Raw genomic sequence first — 21,426 nt, forward strand, 5'->3', positions numbered from 1 at the left:
GAATTGGCGATGCCCTGAGAGGAAAACATGGTGGATGTGACCGCATCTGCATAATTTCCGAACACTTTGTGCTTTGCCCCATGTGCGCTTAACTGGTATGCTACTGCCTGGCCCCCAATAGTTACAACTTATCATTTATCTTTTTAATATGTACTATAACTATAAGCGTGAGATGATGATGATGATGATGATGATTATTATTATTTTTGCCTCCAGGATTTTTGTTGGGGCTCAGTGCCTGACATACGAATCCACTGCTCCTGGAGGCTATTTTTTCCCCTTTTGTTGCCCTTGCTGTTCATCACTGTTGTTGTTATTATTATTGTTGTTATTGCTGTCATTGTTGTTGGATAGGACAGAGAGAAATCGAGAGTGGAGGGGAAAACAGAAGAGGAGAGAAAGATAGACACCTGCAGACCTGTTTGACCACTTGTGAAGCGACCACCCAGCAGGTGGGGAGCCAGGGCTCAAACAGGAATCCTTAGGCCAGTCCTTGTGCTTTTGTGTCATGTGCGCTTAACCCACTGCGCTACCACCGCTGGGCCCCAAAGCATGAGATTATTAATTTTTTTTTTTTGGATTTTTCTTTTTTTTTTTTAATATTTATTTTATTTATTTATTCCCTTTTGTTGCCCTTGTTGTTTTATTGTTGTAGTTATTATTGTTGTTGTCGTTGTTGGATAGGACAGAGAGAAATGGAGAGAGGAGGGGAAGACAGAGAGGAGGAGAGAAAGATAGACACCTGCAGACCTGCTTCACCGCCTGTGAAGCGACTCCCCTGCAGGTGGGGAGCCGGGGTTCGAACCGGGATCCTTATGCCGGTCCTTGTGCACCGGGATCCTTATGCCGGTCCTTGTGCTTTGCGCCACCTGCGCTTAACCTGCTGCGCTACAGCCCGACTCCCCCCAAAGCATGAGATTATAATGATGAAGAAAACAATGAAAAGTATTATGAAATTAATGAAACAATGAAAAAGAATTCTGCTCTCTCTTCCAGTTTGCACTGATTGTTTCAATGCTCTCTCTTCAAATATCTCTCTTCACCATCAGCTTGGGGCTTATCTTTTCTTTTATCATATCCCTCTCTCTTTCTCCCTTCACACCTGCCCTTTAGTAAACTTTCCTCTTCTGAGTCCTTGAATGTGCGAAACAGATTACAATCCATTGAAGGTTCACCCTCTATTGTCCTTTGCACCTCTCTTTTTCTTATTCTTTCTCTGTCTTTACCTTTTTCTATTGTGTATATATCCCAGTAATTTTTTGAGAAAGAGTACATAGTAGTTACATTTTTGTGATATTGGGAAATCATTCTTTCCTCTAAGTATTCAAAATGTTGCTTCATTATTTTTTCCAATATTGATGAAAAAGAAGTCTGACAGCACACTCACTTTTTATCTTTTGTAGGTATACTTTTTAACTTTTCTGCTCTAAAAACATTCAAAATATTTTTTCTTCCAGTTGTTTCAATGTTTCCACTAAGGTATACTTGGTATTCAATCTGAGAAATCTCATTCTCTTTTGATGAATAGTTTTTTATTATGCTAATATCCCTCCACCAAAGTCCACTGGAACCCCATTGGTCTTGTAACCCATTTCCCTCACCATTACTCTTTCATGGTCTCATTTCTTTAGTCTGAGACCAAAGACTTGTCTTCCTTTGACTTTGCATGTTCTCTTGTTTTATTATTATTATTATGTTCGTTCTTTGTTTTATTTTTGGCTGATGTGGGTAGGAGAACCATAGTCAGATACCAGGACCCTGAGATCTGATGCTTTTAAGGTTGATAGAAAATAACTGCTGTGTCACTTCATAGCTTATCTCTGGAGGGACAGCACCTAGACAACCCAAGGTGGGAGAACGTCAGGTGTGCCAGTGACCAGAACTCTTGGTAGAGTATTTATTGATAAACATATCAAAAGGATCAGGAAGATCAAAGATGCTTTTAGGGAAACACAATAGAAACACATGTCAAACTACCATACAAACCAGTGGACCACAAAAAGGGACAGAAACAACTATTCTCAATCTGACATGATAGATCTTAAAACAAATAAAATTTTAAAAGATAGGGATAGACATTACTTAATGCTCAGAGGATCTGTCAATCAAGAAGTCTTAATGATTATTAACATCTATACACCCAAGGAGAAGCCAAGTGGGATAAGTCAGAAACAAAAGGGTGGAGGGTCCGGCAGTAGCACAGCGAATTAAGCGCCCATGGTGTGAAATGCAAGGACCGGCATAAAGATCCGGGTTCGAGCCCCCGCTCCCCACCTGCAGGGGAGTCGCTTCACAGGCAGTGAAGCAGGTCTGTAGGTGTCTATCTTTCTCTCCCCTCCTCTCTCGGTTTCTCTCTGTCCTATCTAACAACAACGACAGCAATAAAAGCAATAATAGCCACAGCAAATGTAGAACAACCAGGGCAACAAAAGGGAAAAAAATAGCCATCAGGAGCAGTGGATTCATGGTGTAGGCACCGTGCCCCAGCAATAACCCTGGAGGCAAAAAAAAAAAAAAAGAACAAAAAGGTGACTATGGGATGATCTCAGTCATAGACAGAAGTTGAAAATAAGATCAGAAGGGAAAACTCTAAGCAGAACTTAGACTAGAGTTGGTGTGTTGCACCAAAGTAAGACTCTGGGTTGGGGGGGGGGGTGTGTTCTGATCCTGAAACATGATGGCAGAGGAGGACCTAGTGGGGGCTATATTGTTACATGGAAGTGTTATGCATGTACAAACTACTGGATTTACTGTTGATTGTAAACCATTAATCCCCCAGTAAAGCAATTACACCAGTCAGGTGCAATTCTCTGATGTCTCAAGAAATATTCAGGTCACTCTGTTGTGCACAAACCCTAAACCATTCAGGGAAGTAGCCAGAGGTTGGAGTTCAGATATGGATTTTGTGTAATATCAAGGCCTGTGTGCTCCCATTATAACTCTATGGCACTCTTCATATTTCTGCCTTAAGGAGGAGGGAGTTGTGACACAAAAGAGAGCTTGGAGCCTAATTTACTAGGCACTTGTTAACAACTAGCCAGACATGTTTTGACCCCCACTAGATCCTCTGTCATCCTTTTTGGACCTGTACTCTCCCCTTTTGGACCTGTACTCTCCCCCCCACATCCCCAGAGTCTTTTACTTTGGTGCAAAACACCAATTCCAATCCAGGTTCTGCTTAGTGTTTTCTCTTATCTTGTTTTTCAACTTCTGCATGTGAGTGAGATCATCCCATATTCATCCTTCTGTTTCTGACTTATTTCACTTAACATGATTTCTTCAAGCTCCATCCAAGATTGGTTGAAAATGGTGAAGTCACCGTTTTTAATTGCTGAGTAGTATTCCATTGTGTATATATACCACAACTTGTTCAGCCACTCATCTGTTGTTGGACACTGGGTTGTTTTCCTTCTGTGTCTGATGTATTTCACTTAACGTTATTTCTTCAAGCTCCATCCCAGATGGGCTGAAAATGGTGAAGGCACCATTTAAAAAAAAATTTCTTTATTGGCATATTAATGTTTTACATTCGACAATAAATACACTAGTTTGTAGATGCATAACATTTCTCAGTTTTCCACATAACAGTACAACCCCCACTAGGTCCTCTGCCATCCTTTTTGGACCTGTACTATCCCCCCCACCCAACCCAGAGTCTTTTATTTTAGTGCAGTATACCAACTCCAGTTCAGGTTCTACTTGTGTTTTCCCTTCTGATCTTGTTTTTCAACTTCTGCCTGAGAGTGAGATCATCCTATATTCATCCTTCTGTTTCTTACTTATTTCACTTAACATTATTTCTTCAAGCTCCATCCAAGATGGGCTGAAAACGGTGAAGTTGCCATATTTTATAGCTGTGTAGTATTTCACTGTGTATATATACAACAACTTGCTCAGCCACTCATCTGTTGTTGGAAACCTGAGTTGCTTCCAGGTTTTGGCTATTACAAATTGTGCTGCTAAGAACATATGTGTACACAGATCTTTTGGGATGAGTATGTTGGGTTCCTTAGGATTTATCCCCAGGAGAGGAATTGCAGGGGTCATACGGTAAGTCCATTTCTTGCCTTCTGAGAGTTCTCCTCCAGACTGCTCTCCACAAAGGCTGGACCTATGTACATTCCCACCAGCAGTGCAGGAGGGTTCTTTGACCCCACAACTTCTCCAGCATTTGTTGCTGCTACCTTTTCTGATGTATGACATTCTCACAAGAGTGAAGTATTTCATTGTTGTCTTTATTTGCATTTCTCTGACATTCAGAGACTTGGAGCATTTTTTCATGTGTTTCTTGACCTTTTGGATCTCTTCTGTGGTGAATATTCTGTCCATGTACTCCCCCCATTTTTGGATGGGGTTATTTGTTTTCTTGTTGTTGAGTTTGGCAAGCTCTTTATATATTTTGTTTATTAAACTCATGTCTGATGTATGGCATGTAAAGATCTCCCATTCTGTGAGGGGTCTCTTTGTTTGGGTATTGGGTTCCTTTGCTGTGCAGAAGCTTTTTAATTTGATGTAGTCCAATTTGTTTATTCTTGCCTCAGTCTTCTTTGTAACTGGATTTGTTTCATTGAAGATGTCTTTAAAATTTACACGGAAAAGAGTTCTGCCAATATTTTCCTCTAAGTGTCTGATAGTTTCTGGCCTCACAGCCAAGTCCTTTATCCACTTAGAATTTACTTTTGTATTTGGTGAAATATAGTGGTTCAGTCTCATTCTTCTGCATGTTTCAACCCATTGTTTCCAACACCATTTGTTGAAGAGAATCATCTTTCTCCATCTAATTGTCTGGGCACCTTTGTCAAAGATTAGATGTCCATAGGTGTGTGTGGCTGGCTGGGTGTTACTTCTGGACTCTCAATTCTATTCCACTGGTCAGTTCATGTTCCAGTACCAAGCAGTTTTGATGACAATGGCCCTATAATACAGTTTGAGATCTGGGAGTGTGATGCCTCCGGTTCTGGTCTTTTTTCCTGAAAATTGTTTTGGCAATTCTAGGTCTTTTCTGGTTCCAGATAAACATTTGTAGCATTTGTTGTATTCTCCTAAAAAATGTGCTTGGGATCTTGATGGGGATAGCATTAAATTTGTATATGGCTCTGGGTAGTATATTCATTTTGATGATGTTAATTCTTCCAACCCATGAACATAGAATATCTTTCCACTTCTTTGTGTCTTTTTCAATTTCCTTGAGTAGTGACTCATAATTTTCAGTATATAAGTCTTTCACTTCTTTGGTTAGGTTTACGCCCAGACATTTTATTGTTTTTGTTGCTATAGTAAAAGGAATTGATTACTGGATTTCAATTTCTTCTAGCTTAGTGTTTGCATAGAGGAATGCCACTGACTTTTGAATGTTAATTTTGTAGCCTGACACCTTACTGTATTGCCTGATGATTTCCAAAAGCTTCTTGCTGGATTCCTTAGGTTTTTCTGTGTATACTATCATGTCATCTGCAAATAGGGAGAGTTTGACTTCTTCTCTTCCAGTTTGCATCCTTTTAATTCCTTGCTCCTGCCTGATTGCTATGGCAAGAACTTCCAATACTGTGTTGAATAGTAATGGTGAAAGTGGGCAGCCCTGTCTAGTACCTGATCTAAGGGGAAATGCTTCTAATTTTTCACCATTGAATATTGATGTTGGCTATAGTTTTGCTATATATAGACTCCATTATCTTCAGGAATTTTCCATCTATTCCTATTTTTTGTAGTGTTTTGATAACAAACGGATGTTGTATTTTTCAAAGGCTTTCTCTGCATCTATTGATATGACCATGTGGTTTTCAGTCTTTCTTTATTGATGTGGCGGATCATGTTGATTGATTTACTTATATTAAACCAACATTGCATTCCTGGAATAAACCCCATTTGGTTATGATGAAAAATCTTTTTAATATACTGCTGTATCCAGTAGGCTAGAATTTTGTTCAATATTTTAGCATCTATGTTCATCAGAGATATTGGTGTGTAGTTTTTCTTTTTGGTTGTGTCCCTGTCTGCTTTTAGTATCAGAGTGATGTTGGCTTCATAGAAGCTGGCAGGGAGTATATCTGTGTCTTCAATCTTCTGGAAGACTTTTAAAATTAGAGGTATTAACTCTTCTCTGAAGGTTATATAGAATTCATTTGTAAAACCTTCTGGTCCAGGACTTTTATTCGTGGGAAGGTTTTTGATAACTGTTTCAATTTGTTGCCTGTTATGGGCCTGTTCATATTATCTAGTTCCACTTTATTTAATTATGGATGTTCATAGGTATCTAGGAAATCATCCATTTCTTTCAGTTTCTCTAGCTTGGTGCCATATAGTTGTTCATAGAAGCCTCTATGAACATGATATGTTGAATTTCTGTGGTGTCTGCTGTGATATCTCCTCTTTCATTTAAAATCCCATTTATTTGGGTCTTCTCCCTTTTGTGATTTTGTGAGTATAGTTTGTCAATTTTGTTCACTCTTTCAATTAACCAACATATACTTTCATTTTTTTTGTATGGGTTTCTTATTTTCAATGTTATTGATTTCTGCCCTAAATTTAGTTATTTCTGTTCTTCTGGTTGCTTTAGGGTTCCTTTGTTCTTCTTTTTCTAGGTCTTTATGGTATGCAATCAGGTTGTTTATTTGTGCTTTTTCCTGTTGCCAGTACCAGCATGGGGTACCTCTCAGCAAGTGAAGGTCGGTACTGGCCTTTCATGCTAACTCTCATGTCTAACAACATGAAAAGACTCGGAGACCACTTGATTGCAAATGATCTGTTTATTGTACAGAAGGCAGGGTTTAAATAGCAGAAGGGAACAAAGAAAATTTTTTACATGTGACAGTAATGATGGGTTTTGAATGTTAGAACCCTCATGGTGAAGGATCTAAGGAATGAGGAGAATTGATAGGGGTAGAAGAAAGTTCTGGAATGATTAGTGGCCAGAGAGTCAATTAGATGAAGGTATTTAGAAAAACATGTTAATTATACCAGTAAGAGAGAACCAGACAGAGAGGAACCTTGAAGGCATAGAGATAAGATAGAGGAGTTAAGATCAAACTGGAGGTGGGGGTTAGAAATAGAAATAGAAAGGAGAGCCTTTTGGTTAAGGCAGAATGTTGATATATGGAATATATGTGATCAAAGCAGGTGAACTTATAGTGAACATTTGAGCAAGAAAACCATTTGGTTTATAACAAGGGAATGAGTTAAATGTTAGGGGGTATAGGTTTTTGTGATGCTTGGGAGACTGACAAGGGGAAATTAAGTCAGGAAAGCTTTTCTCCTCCATGCTTGACACCTAAAAGGGAGAGACTGACAGGTGGGTTAACTTTTCAGACCTTCCTCTTTATGATGGGAGTTTCTCCATGATCTACCATGCTCTCACAATATCCCCCACACTTGTTTCCTAATATGTGCTTGTATGACTATGAAATTCCCTCTCAGTACTGCCTTAGCTGTCCCAAATATTTTTATAGTTTTTGTCTTTATTTTCATTGAACTCTCAAACATTTTGATTATTTCTTTTAGTTCCTCTTTGACCCAGTCGTTGTTGAGTAGTGTACTGCTGAGCTTCCACATTTTGAGATTATTCCTAATCTTTTGTTGCTTGTTAAGTGTTAGTTTAATTCCACTGTGGTCTGAGAAGATGCTTAGGATGATTTCAATGCTCTTGAATTTGCTGATACTGTCTTTGTGGCCTAACATATCGTCTATCCTTGAGAATGACCCATGTGAACTTGAGTAAAATGTGTATTCCAGTTTCTTGGGGTGAATGATTCTGGAAATGTCCAATAGTTCTAGTTTATCTATCTCTCCATTTAGCTACCTCATTTCTTTATTGATTTTCTGCCTGGATGGTCTATCAAGTTGAGAGAGTGGGGTGTTGAAGTCTCCTACTATGATTGTGTTGCTGTTAATATATTTGTAGCTCTTTCAGTAGATGTTTGATGTATTTAGATGGGTTATAATTGGGTACATAGTTGTTAATAATTATTAAGCCCTCTTGATTGACTGATCCTCTGAGCATTATGTAGTGTCCATCCCTATCTTTTTAAATTTTATTTATTTTAAAGTCTATTGTGTCAGATATGAGAATAGCTGTTCCTGCCCTTTTTTGTGGGTCATTGGCTTGTATGATAGTTTTCCATCCTTTCACTTTGAGTCTGTGTTTGTCTTGTGGAGTTAGATGGGTTTCCTATAGACAGCATATTGTTGGGTTGTGTTTCCTGATCCATCTTCCTACTCTGTGCCTTTTAATAGGTGAATTCAGACCAATGACAGTTATTGATATCATAGATTGAAGATATCTTAATGCCATTATTGTAGATTTTTAGAGTATTCTCATATATGACCTATTTATGCTGGTCTGACAGTTTATAGGAGACCTATCAGAACTTCTTTCAGGGCAGGCTTGGTGATTGTTGATTCTTTCAACTGTTGCTTGTCTGAGAAGGTTTTTATGGCTCCGTCTAGTCTGAATGACAGTCTAGCAGGATACAGTATTCTTGGTTGAAAGCCTTTCTCATTGAGCACTGGATAGATATCTTGCCTGTAGTGTTTGTGTGGAGAAGTCTGCTGCTAATATTATTGGTTTCCCTCTGTAGTTGACTCTTTGTTTTTCTCTTGCATCCTTCAGGACCCTTTCTTTATCCTTATTCCTTTCCATTCTAAATATTATGTATCTTGGTGTCTTTATGTCTGCGTTAGTTCTGTTTGGGACCCTCTGGGCTTCATGAACCTTTCTGTCTTTTATGTTTTCTGGACTAGAGAAGTTCTCAGATATTATGTCCTGAAGAATGCTTTCTACCCCTCACTCTCTTTCTTCCTCTGGTAAGCTAATAATGCATATATTATTTCTTTTGAAGTCATCCCATAGGTCTCTGTTGTTGTTTTTAGTATCTCTTAATCTCTTTTTGAGATCTCTTACTTCTTTTTTAATTGTCTCTAATTCATCCTTGATCTTGCTAATTTTGTCTTCAACCTCATTTTTCTATTCTCTCTCCCCTCTACTGTTTTCTGGAGTTCATCTATTTTTTTACCCTGTTCTGATACTTTTTTTAGCTTGTTGAGCTAGTTGTGTTCTTGGCTCAGCTATTTCAGCTTTCAGCTCTCTAGTAACCTTGAGATAATTAGTATTTTATTCCAGAGTCTCATTTTGCTGTTTCTGCATTTCTGATGGCAATTTTTTCAAACTGTTTACTCATTCCTGTGACTATTTCCTTAAGAAGTGTTTGGATGGGGCCAGGTGGTGGCTCAGCTGGTTGAACAACATGTTACAATGTGCAAGGACCCAGGTTCGAGTCCACGGACCCCATATGCAGGAGGTAAGCCTTACAAGTGGTGAAGCAGTGCTGCAGGTGTCTTTCTGTCTCTCTTTCTCTATATCCCACCCTTTCCTCTCCATTTTTGGCTGTCGCTATCCAATAAATAAAGATTAAAAAAAAAAAAGATGTGTTTGGATGTTGACCTTACTATTTTTGGATTGACTTTTGGAGGCTTTTAAGATGGACTCTTTTTGTGTTTCATTTCTCCAATATTTCTTCTTGTTGGTTTAACTTTTCTATGTAATTTATTATGAGATTCCTCTCTTAGTACTTTTTAAATTATTGATCACTCTTGCTTGGATTGACTTGTGTCTAAATAAGGTAATTAAAAAGTTCTTCCTTGTGGAAATTAACAGTTGTTTCAATGTTATTTCAGTCCCTGAGTTGGAGCACAGAGGCTGTTAAAAGCCTCTTTTGTTCTTTTTCTTCCCTGTAGGCTATGAGAGCCTTCTTCTTCTAGCGTTTGCCCTTCTTCCGTAGCCAGTCAACAGCGTCAGGTTGAGCCTGATGTAAAGTTTCGAGACCTCCTTTGAATCTGGAGAGGTGGCAGTCGTTGACTATGTGGGTCATAGTCTGTCTGTAGCCGCAGGGGCAGTTCGGGTCGTCTCTGGCTCCCCAGCGATGGAACATAGCGGCGCACCGGCCATGGCCTGTTCGATAGCGATTGAGGAGGGCCCAATCATAACGTGCTAGGTCAAAGCCGGGTTGACGTTTGCAGGGGTCTGTGATGAGATGTTTGTTCTTTACCTCAACTGACTGCCAACTCTGTTTCCAAGAGACTGGAACAGAGAAGTTCAGTGTAGGTATAGGGGACCAGATTGGGTGACGAGACGTCAAGCGTTGGACAGGGTGGGCGAAGATATCCGCGTATATTGTCAGGAGCGGTAGAGCGTAGACGTGGGAAATGAACTTAGATGATGCCGCATCCCGACGAATATCTGGCGGGGCAATGTTGCTAAGAACTGGCAGCCATGGAACCGGGGTGGAACGGATGGTTCCAGAAATAATCCTCATGGAGGAATATAATTTGGAATCGACCAAGTGGACATGGGGGCTACGGAACCATACTGGGGCACAGTATTCTGCAGTGGAATAGCATAATGCCAGAGATGATGATCGTAGTGTGGAAGCGCTCGCGCCCCATGAGGAGCTGGCCAGTCTTGCAATGATGTTATTCCTCGCGCCCACCTTTGCCGCAGTTTTTATGAGATGTTCGTGAAATGACAGAGTGCGATCGAGAGTAATGCCAAGATAGACTGGCTGGGCTTCATGCCGGATTCTTGTATTGCCAAGCTGCACATTAAGCTCACGCAAGGCCGAGGCATGGAAAACAGATGATACCGTTTTTTGCAGTGCTAGGGATTAGTTGCCATTTTTTACAGTAATCAGATATCAGAGACATGTCTTTCGTGAGTGTTTCCTCGAGGATGTCGAACTTTGATGCCTGAGTTGCACAGCAGATGTCATCGGTGTAGATGAACTTCCTTGAAGAAATTTCTGGGAGGTCATTGATGTAAATATTAAATAGCGTAGGAGCCAGAACAGAGCCCTGGGGGAGGCCAGTTGAGACAAGTCTCCATCATATGAGAGCCTGAGGGCTTTTAAACTATAAGTAGGCTTAATCACTTATACTAATCTTAGCTTAATCACTCGCTCCAGACCAAAAGATAAAGCAGTCATTATGCAAAGAGACTCTCACACCCCAAGGATCCAAAGCTCCAGGCTCAATTCAGCTTCTCTGCCAAGCGGGCAGCACTGCTGGGCCCTGTGTATTTATAAACAAGTCCGTCCTGTTTATAGTCTGGGCTTCTGAGGCATTTATTCACCATGATCTCATCAGAAGAACAATGTGGAAAGGCTCCCATTCTATAGCCCCACTGCTAGACCACTGAGGTGTAGTTCTTCTCCTCAGTTTCCTGGTTAGTTCTCTGTACCCAGGTGTCAGCACAGGGCCCCCCCCCCCCCTGGTGCTGCAGCCTCTGAGGGCAGTAGCAATGGACACTCACAGTTGCATTTGGTGAGTCTTAGGGGAATACTGTCCTTTCTTAAGCAGTTTTTTTGTTGGTAAAGCAGACTGGAGGTAGTTCCTCAACTGGTAAACTGTCAGATGGTTACCAGCTGCTCAATCTCTCTTTAGGCTCCTCCGTGTCCATGAGCCACATGTGTTTGCACTCACTGGTTTTTTGGTGGGTTTCTGAAGTTGTTCTAGTCCTGCCTTGTTGAGGTCCCAGGTGGTTTACTTTAGTATTCCTCTTTTTTTCTCTTTTTCAGACACACATGTAATACAACTGTTTCTCTCCATGTTCTATAACTTTTTATTATATTTTAGCTGAGCTGTCTTTTTTGTTTGTTTTTTTGTTTGTTTGTTTTGGATGGCTTCCTTTACTGTATCTTCTAGTTCACTACTTTAGTCATTGACTTCTCCCTTCAAGCTGGTGTTTTCCTCTAATGAATTTTTAAGCTTTGTTACTATATTCTTCATCTCTCTGATTTTTGTTTTGACTTCTTTCACAATTTCTCTGACTTTTTTGAAGCTTTCTTTTATTGAACTTCTCATTTTAGTTATACTCTAGGACTATAACTTTAAAAAAAAAAGACTTTTTAATTGCCATCAGAGTTACCGCTGCTGGTGGCCATTTTTTCCCTTTGTTTTATCAGGTAGAACTGGAAATAATTAAAAAAAAACTAAAAAAAAAAAAGAACTGGAAATAATTGAGAAGAAATGGGGAGATAAGAGAGAAAGAGTGAGAGAGACACCTGCAGCTCTACTTTACCACTTGTGAAGCGTCCCCCATTGTGGCCAAGGATGGAGGTGGGGATGTTTGTGCACAGTAATATGTGCACTCAAATGAGTGAGCCTTCACCTGGCCTCAGGACCAGAGCTTTGATGTCTTCTTTTGGAAGTTTATAAAGCTCTGCTGAATTTTGTGGGTTTTTTTTTTTCAAGCTGTAATATTGATCCATTATTGTGGGTAATTTTCTCTATTATCCCATTTTATTTTATGCTCCATAAAGATCTGAGGCATGGATCTATGATGGACTATCTCTGGGCAGTGACCAGGGATTTGTAGTCAAATGTATCTGGCTGAGGTAGGTTATACTCACCTGGGTGGTGACGAGAAATTCAGGGTTTCAGGTACTCTAGAGGCTGAACAAAAAATTTCCCCTTGATATTTGTGAACTAACATATTTCATCATGGAATGATTTTGCTAATATTACTGGACATCATGTATGTTTTAAGAAAATTACTCCTATATAAACAAATGATAAACTTTTCAGATGCTTATAAATCAAAGGAAAATACTGACTTTGGTGCTGTTCCCTATTTGTTAAATTGAAAAATAACTAAAAACTTAACACAAACAAAACAGTTGTGACAAAACCATTCAGTAATTTCCTGGGGAGAGGGATACTGAATTGTGATTATGGCTACATATAGGTATTTTTCTACCCACAAAGAACTGTACACTTAAAATAGGTATAGTTTATTTTTTGTGAAGTATTTGTTATAATAGGAGCTTTGCAAAACAAAATAGCAATGATTATAAAAATAACAAATTAAAAGCTGTCTGGGCTATTATACCAAAGAGATCAGTTAAGTTTAAATATCTAAGGAGTATGTATTAATAGGCTACTTTAAAAATCTTCTCTGGTTATCTATATCTCGTTTACATTTTAATAATAAAATTTCAGAATACCCACATTTCAAATTCATAAGAAGTTTCTATTTTTTATAAATCATTATTTGTAAGAACAAATAATGTTCTCAGTAGCAATGTATTATACCTACTTTTATGAAAATAAGACAAGTAGTAATGTAATGCACCTACCTTTATGAAAACAAGATGAACAGTAACAAGTAAATTTATCTTTAGGATAAATAACATTTATGCTTTTTCATAAAGTGGGTACAATTCAGCCAAATCTCCTAGTATCTTCAGGTAAAAGACGAAACTTGATTTTTTAAAAAATTATAAGCCATTGTAAAAAGTTGGCCTTAATAGAGAGTTATACCAAGCGTATGCTTCTATATTTTAATTCTTTGGAAGACTGCAATGCATTTGACAGTCTTTTGGTTAGCAAAAGAAAAAAAATCTGTAAAAACAGGCTCCCTTTCTCAAAATATTCATGATAAATTGTAGTTCTATTCTACTGAGTAAGTATAATTAATTGCCAAAGGTGAAATATTTTTAGTAATTCAGTGAGTTAATTTCATAATTATCCATTCATTTTCACAGTTTTCAGCTTGCTAAATTTCTTTTAAAATTCTTCTCTGGTTTAATTAAATGGTTTGCTTCTTGGGTTTATATAGTGAATACTGTTGAAATCTATTTGCTGTACAAATACTCACTGAGGTAGTTGAAACATTGTTCTTCATTTATGGTAACTGGACTCTCTACCCTCAGTTTCTTCCTCTGTTAGGTTGATATGTGTAGCAAGTAATAGAGAATTCTGATTTAAACAAATTTAAGAAAAAAGATGCAAGAAATTCAGGGTTAAAATGGTTCCCAGCACAGTATGATCATTTTCCAGTTATGTTCTCTACAATTATTTGTATTTTGTATATTTACATGTTAGTAACAGGATGACTGCAGCAAGGCAAGCACAACTTTTATCTAAAGACAGATTACCCTGGCCTCCCTTTAACTGAATGAAAACCTCTGCTAGAAGATCTTCACATCTCTCGTTGGCCACAACTAGACTGTTCATCCACCCTATAGCTTGACAAGTTAAAACAGTTGTAGCTGGGGAGTTGGGTGGTAGCACAGCGGGTTAAGTGCAGGTGGAGCAAAGCGCAAGGACTGGTGTAAGGATCCCGGTTGCAGCCCCTGGCTCCCCTACAGGGGAGTCACTCTCACAGGTGGTGAAGCACGTCTTCAGGTGTCTTTCTCTCCCCCTCTCTGTCTTCCCCTCCTCTCTCCATTTCTCTCTGTCCTATCTGACAACTACGACAACAATAAAACAACAAGGGCAACAAAAGGGAATAAATAAATAAATATTAAAAAAAACCAATTGTAACCTTTCTTGTGTCAAGAAAGGAAAGGCTAAACCTCTAAATAAAATGAGGACCTCTAATATGATTTAGAAAATTGGGACTGGGTAGCAACATTCTAGAAATGTGAAGGTTTTTAGATTTTTATTTCCCCAAGCAGAGTGCATGATAATGTATATACTTTCCCTGTTGAATGTTCTCCTGACTGTGAGACTGGTAGCCTTTTCAAGCATAGAACATCACATGTGAGAATACTCTATAGGAGAGTGAGTAGATGATAGCCACAAATTATAAGGTTAGCATACGTGGGGGAGAAGAGTCTTACAAGGAAAGGTTACAGATTTTTGACTGAATTCCTAATCACATTCCCCCCCCATAGGGGTTAAAGGTCATGTAAGGGATTTCAGTTAGAAGAGACAAAGAAGGTAACTAGGTTTATGTTTGTTAATAGATTGCTTTAGTGTTGAGTAGAAAACAGGTTGGGTTCTGGGATAGATTAAGGGAGCAGTAGTCTCTAACTATTGCTGGGGTCCTGATGAGAGTTTATAGTAGTAAATATGATGACAGGTGACTGAGGCTGACATATAAAGGAGAAGAAAGTGAATGAAAGGGGCTGGGTGATGGCACACTTGGTTAAGTACACACATCACAGTGCGAAAGTTACACAGATTCAAGCCCCTTGTCCCCACCTGCAGGGAGAAAACTTCATGAGTGATGATGCAGTGCTGCAGGTGTCTCTCTCCCTCTTTGTTTCCCTCTCTCCTCAATTTCTCTCTCACTTTATCCAACAATGCATAAATAAGTAAATAAATAAACAAAAGAAAGTGAAAGACAAACTCTTTCTGTAAAAAGCCAGATAGTAGATATATTTTTGGTTTTGTGGACTGTAAGATCTCAGTTGCAGTTTCCAACTTTTGCAATACATAAAAAATAAAATATAGAACTAGATAGCATGGCTGTTTTCAAGAAAACCTTATTTTATAGGCACTGAAATTTGTACTTTATATGCCTTAAAGTTGCACATATTGTTCTTCTTTTCATTATTATTTTTTAATTTTAATTTTTACTAATTTTTATTTACAAAATGGAAATATTGACAAGACTATAGGATAAGAGGGGTACCACTCCACAGTGTTTTCACCATCAGAACTCTGTATCCCATCCCCTCCCCTGATAGCTTCCCTATTCTTTATCCCTCTGGGAGTATGGACCCAGGGTCATTATGAGATGCAGAAGGTGGAAGGTCTGGCTTCTGTAATTGCTTCCCCGCTGAACATGGGCGTTGGCAGGTTGATCCATACTCTCAGCCTATCTCTTTCTTTCCCTAGTGGGACAGGGCTTTTTATTATTTTTTTAATGATAGAAGATTGGCCTACAAGGTATAATTTTTGACTTGTGCTATAGTTTCTTGTAAGCTTTTTTTTTTTTTTTTGAGGTATAAATCAGGATTTAGAACTTTACAATTCTTGGAATTGATTTATCAAATCATATTAAAAAGGTATCAAGCCTCTTTGCTTTGGGCCTGGAGAATAGTATATTGGCCAAAAAAAAAAAATTTTTTTTTTTAAAGTGGAAGACAAATTTCAAAGTTGACTTGGAATGTATTTTCTATTTTTAGGTGAATATGATGGTTTTATGTTTTGGATGTCACTTTGGAAACCTAATAAAATCTTCCTCAGGTTACCTGATAGTCCCTAGTGCCCCTCAGTTATTTAAATTTTCTTCACCTAATAAACAGAACTTTTCAAATGATGTTTGAGTATTTCCCTGATACTGGAAAGGTGATTTTGCAAAAACTACATAAATAACAAGATGAGACATCAGTAAAGTATTAATAAAAGAGCTTTAACATATTAGAAACCTAAAAAGTGAAGTTCTTGATAGTCATGATAGTAGAAAACCTATAAAATGGTTTATTAAAATCTACTTTTTAGTATCCCAACAGCACAAGTTGTCAAGGTGAACTGTAATTGAACCATAATTTATTTTTGGACACTTGGAAACAATTTAAGAGTTAAAAAAATACCTTAAAAAACTAGTTTAAGAAGTAATATTCTCCCTTTGTAAGACATGCAAATTGCCAAGTATAAGGTAAATTCCTAAAGTTCAACCATGTGTTATATTAATGTTTGTTGTATCCCCATAATTTTTAAAAAACTAATATTTGTGTTTACTGAAGCTTCAAAAGTACTAACATTTTTAAAAAGATTTTTAAAATATTTATTTATTTATTTATTCCCTTTTGTTACCCTTGTTATTTTATTGTTGTAGTAATTATTGTTATTATTGATATTGTTGTTGTTGGATAGGACAGAGAGAAATGGAGAGAGGAGGGGAAGACAGAGAGGGGGAGAGAGAGATAGACACCTGCAGACCTGCTTCATAGCCTGTGAAGCGACTCCCCTGCAGGTGGGGAGCCTGAAGCTCGAACTGGGATTCTTAAGCTGGTCCTTGAGCTTTGTGCCACCCACTGTGCTACTACTTGACTCCCACAATTTAACTTTTTAAAAATTTTTTTAAAAAAAATTTATTTTCCCTTTTGTTGCCCTTGTTGTTTTTCATTGTTGTAGTTATTATTGTTGTTATTGATGTCATAGTTGTTAGATAGGACAGAAAGAAATGGATAGAGGAGGAGAGAAAGACAGACACCTACAAACCTGCTTCACTGCTTGTGAAGCGACTCCCCTGCAGGTGGGGAGCTGGGGTTCGAACCAGGATCCTTATGCAGGTCCTTGCTCTTTGCGCCACGTGGGCTTAACCCATTGTGCTACCGCCCGACTCCCCACAATTTAACTTTTAAAAAACTTCATAATTTATGTTTTATAAAACATCACATTTTATTTTACTGCGTGACTCTTACGTGCCATATTGTGTAGGAAGACTTTTAAATATGTATTCAATTAAGACAAAGTATATTGTAGTAAATTATTTATACTTTCTTTTCTGGTATAGATTTTAGAAATGTGCACAATGAAAATGAAACTAAATTCGCCAGCCAGATATCTTTACGATTTATGTGGCAGAAAAATTAAAGATATTTCAAAGGGTAAGTAATCTATATTAGTTCAAAAAATTTTTTTTTATTTTGCACATTTAGCCGGAAAACAGATTTAGCAAAATTGTTTAATTATAATGTAGATATGTAATTCTTAATAAATAATTAAAAAGATTAACATTTTAGTAATCTTTTCTTTCAGCATGGGCATTTCTGTTACTACCTCAAGAATATGCCAAATTGGGTGCTGAGTGGTGGCACAGCTGGTTACCATGTGAGAGGACCTACCTAAGTTGTAGTCTCTGGTCCATACCTGCAGGGGGGGATACTTCACGAGCTGTGAAGCAGATCAACAGGTGTTTATGTCTCTCTCCACCTCCCTTCTCAATTTCTTTGTATTTTTTTAATATTTATTTTATTTATTCCCTTTTGTTGCCCTTGTTGTTTTATTGTTGTAGTTATTATTGTTGTTGTCGTTGTTGGATAGGACAGAGAGAAATGGAGAGAGGAGGGGAAGACAGAGAGGAGGAGAGAAAGATAGACACCTGCAGACCGGCTTCACCACCTGTGAAGCGACTCCCCTGCAGGTGGGGAGCCGGGGTTCGAACCGGGATCCTTATGCCGGCCCTTGTGCTTTGCGCCACCTGCGCTTAACCCGCTGCGCTACAGCCTGACTCCCCCCTTCTCAATTTCTATCTGTTCTATCAAATCAAGAAAGAAAGAGGGGAAGAAAATAGTAGATGTAAGGCATTGAGCTCCAGTGATAACTCTGGTGGCAATATATATATATATATATATTTTAAATCCCACTAGTTTTCTTAACACACAAACATGTTTAAGTTATGGAGGCTGGAAAGACCACGTACAAGGCAGATTCAGTGTCTGATGATTCACAGACTACTGTTTTTCTCAAGTGTGTCTTCCCATGGTGGAAGAAGCAAGTTTGTTCTCTTGGGTCTTGTATAAGGAGAGTAAGTTCACTCACAAGTGTTCCACCCAGATGATTTATTGTTTATAATTTTAGCAACTAACATTATATATTGGGTACTTGGTTTCATCATATTAATTTCAAGGAGCTACATTCAGCAGAAGTTTACATCTTAAAACATTTTATGGGTATTTTAAGCTTAGTAAGCCATAACTTAATAAACAAAGCAAATTAGTAGATTTTCATAATTTAATAGAAAAATCCTATGTAGACATCTTTTAAAAGAGAAAAGTGAGGGACTGGGTTGTAACTTAGCTGGAATTGTGTTCTTACTATGAGACATGGGTTCAAGTCTCAATGCCGCATGGAGGAACCATGGATAGCACTGGAGGAGCCCCATGGAAGTTGGAAAAGGTGTTGTGGTGTCTCTCTGTGTCTATCTGTGTCTTGTCTCTAAAATAATGTTTGAAAAGAAAGAGATCAGTGAGAAAATACTCTACTGTTTGTTCAGGAGTTTAAAATATTAACTTGTAAGGTAGAGGATTTTTTCAAAATTTATGAAATGTGCTTTAAGACAGCTTTATTGTTATCCATTACCTCCCTGCCAAAAACGTTATTTGAGAAAAGAAGCAAATTGGACTAAAAGCCCATTTCTGTCTGGACTTTTAACTGTAAATTATTCCTTCAGTATGAATTACCCACTTCCCCTACTCCTTCCTTTCTGGTAATCCCTAATTGATTTTCAAGTTGAAAGGTTAATTTTGTTTTATCTATTTCATCTATTCATTTTCTCTATATGCTGTATATATGTGAAGCCATACATTGTCCATCGGATTTATCTCGCTTAATATATGATCTCTTGATCCATCCATGTTGTTACAAGTGACAGGGCTTCATCTTTTTTTTTATAGCTATGCAATATTTCATTGTCTCTATATACCATATCTTTGAGTTAGTGAGTACTTATGTTTTCCCAGCTTATAACTATTTTTCAATTTTTTTATTATTTATTTATAAAAAGGAAACACTGACAAAACCATAGGATAAGAGGGGTACAACTCCACACAATTCCCACCACCAGAACTAATCCCATCCCCTCCCTTGGTAGCTTTCCTATTCTTTAACTTCTGGGAGTATGGACCCAAAGTCATTGTGGGATGCAGAAGGTAGAAGGTCCGACTTCTATAATTGCTTCCCAGCTAAAAATGGGCAAATGGGCGTTGACAGGCCGATCCATACTCCCAGCCTGCCTCTCTCTTTCCCTAGTGGGGGTGGGGTTCTGGGGAAGTAGAGCTCCAGGACACATTGGTGGGGGTTGTCTGTCCGGGGAAGTCTGGTTGGCATCCTGCTAGCATCTGGAAACTGTTGGCTAAAAAGAGAGTTAACATATAAAGCCAAACAATTGTTGACTAATAATGAACCTAGAGGCTGGAATAATGCAGATGAAGAGTTGGGGTGGCAGTCTCTGTTCTGTAGATAGCCAGTAGGCATATTTTAGTTATGTCCCAAATGGCTTTTGGCTATACTAGTTTTTTTTTTTTTCCCTGAGCCTGAAATCTGATATGCAGGTGGATCCTAGTTATTGTCTGGGGAGATGATATCATGGCTGGAAAAGGATCAGAAAGCTGGATCTGGGAAGAGAGTAGCTCCCTAATATGGGAAAGTTGTATGAATATTGTTGACTGTAAACCCCATCGATTTGATCTGATCTGGGACTCATATTCAGCTTAGGAGCCTATGTGACCTCTGCATCCCTGTAGATACAGCTTCACATTCTGTGGTCATCAGTAGGAACATTCCAGGCTTCCCCCATATCAGGACCCATCTTCCTCAGGTGTAGCATAGAGTATGTTGTCCAGCCTCCCTTCAAAGGATGGAACATTCTCTACCATTTTTGATCCAAGTTGAGGGCAAGGTCCTCTGGGGGTCCACAAAGGGGTCTGTTTTGTTGTTTCTGATATAGATGACCGGTAACAATCGTAAGAGTGTTTTATTCGAGGTCTAGGCCCTTCATGTCTGCTTGGGAATCTCAGGACTCCCCGACTAGGGCCCCAGCTGATGAGGTGGCCTGATAGTGACTAAAGAGTCATCCTTAAAGTATGCCAGTCTCTTGCCCTTATTCAGCTTTTACAGTCCTTGCTTTGATAAGGATAGCTTGGGGGTGAGTGATGGAAGTATAATAGGAAATAGGTGAGGAAGGTATCTAAGTCTAAGTAGACACTATTTCATTAGGAACTTCATACTGACTCACTGTAGACTATTGTGTAATTTTGCTTCCAGGTATATATTTTGCTCTAATTTATGGATACATGTGAACATATGACCTATCTCATTGGACCTGGTCTATATCTAGGTTTTGAGACTTTGTTGGGAAGGTTTTTCATTTTTTTAAATTTATAAAATGGAAATATTGACATGACCATAGGATAAGAGAGGCACTACTCCACACAATTCCCACCGCCAGAACTCTGTATCCAATCCTCTCCCTTGATAGCTTTCCCATTCTTTATCCTTCTAGGAGTATGGAGCCAGGGCCATTATGGGGTGCAAAAGGTGGGAGGTCTGGCTTCTATAATTGTTTCCCTGATGAAGATGGTCATTGACAGGTTGATCCATACTCCCAGCCTGTCCCTCTCTTTCTCCTAGTGTGGTTGGGAACTGGGGAAGTGGGGCTCCAGGACATATTGGTGGCACCGTGCCCAGGGAAGTCGACTAGATTGGCATCATAATAACATCTGGTACCTGGTGGCTGAAAAAGAGTTAAGATATAAAGCAGAACAAATTGATGACTATTCATGAACATAAAGGCTGGAATAGTGCAGATGAAGATTTGGGGTCTCCATTTTCAAAGCTCTTGTGAATACTTAACTATTAACTAGTACCATTTGATAACAGTATTTACCTGTAGCCCATCTGTAGCATAGGGGTTCCTTCCTGATGGACTTTTTCTTCAGGGTGAAAGTGCCATTATTAAAATTTATTTATCTGGAAGTTGGGCGGTAGCGCAGTGGGTTAAGCGCATGTGGCACAAAGTGCAAAGAACGGCATAAGAATCCCGGTTGGATCCCCTGGCTGGGAGTCACTTCACAGGCGGTGAAGTAGGTCTGCAGGTGTCTATCTTTCTCTCCCCCTCGCTGTCTTCACCTCCTCTCTCCATTTCTCTCTGTCCTATCCAACAACAACAACACCAATAATACCTACAACAATAAAACAATA

The 21,426-nt window shown here is 38.7% G+C and overlaps 1 protein-coding gene across 1 annotated transcript in view; it reads left to right on the top strand.

Annotated features, from left to right (window-relative positions):
• LOC103126330 (doublecortin domain-containing protein 1) overlaps nucleotides 1-17,341 on the top strand; it is a 109,090-nt gene extending 91,749 nt beyond the window's left edge. The window contains exon 7 of the mRNA XM_060176650.1: nucleotides 17,240-17,341. Within this exon, the coding sequence (XP_060032633.1) occupies nucleotides 17,240-17,341 (102 nt within the window). The remainder of the gene's footprint in view (nucleotides 1-17,239) is intronic.
• The last annotated feature ends 4,085 nt before the right edge of the window (nucleotides 17,342-21,426 follow it).

Source organism: Erinaceus europaeus, chromosome 17, assembly GCF_950295315.1.
Source record: "Erinaceus europaeus chromosome 17, mEriEur2.1, whole genome shotgun sequence".
Taxonomy (NCBI): domain Eukaryota; kingdom Metazoa; phylum Chordata; class Mammalia; order Eulipotyphla; family Erinaceidae; genus Erinaceus; species Erinaceus europaeus.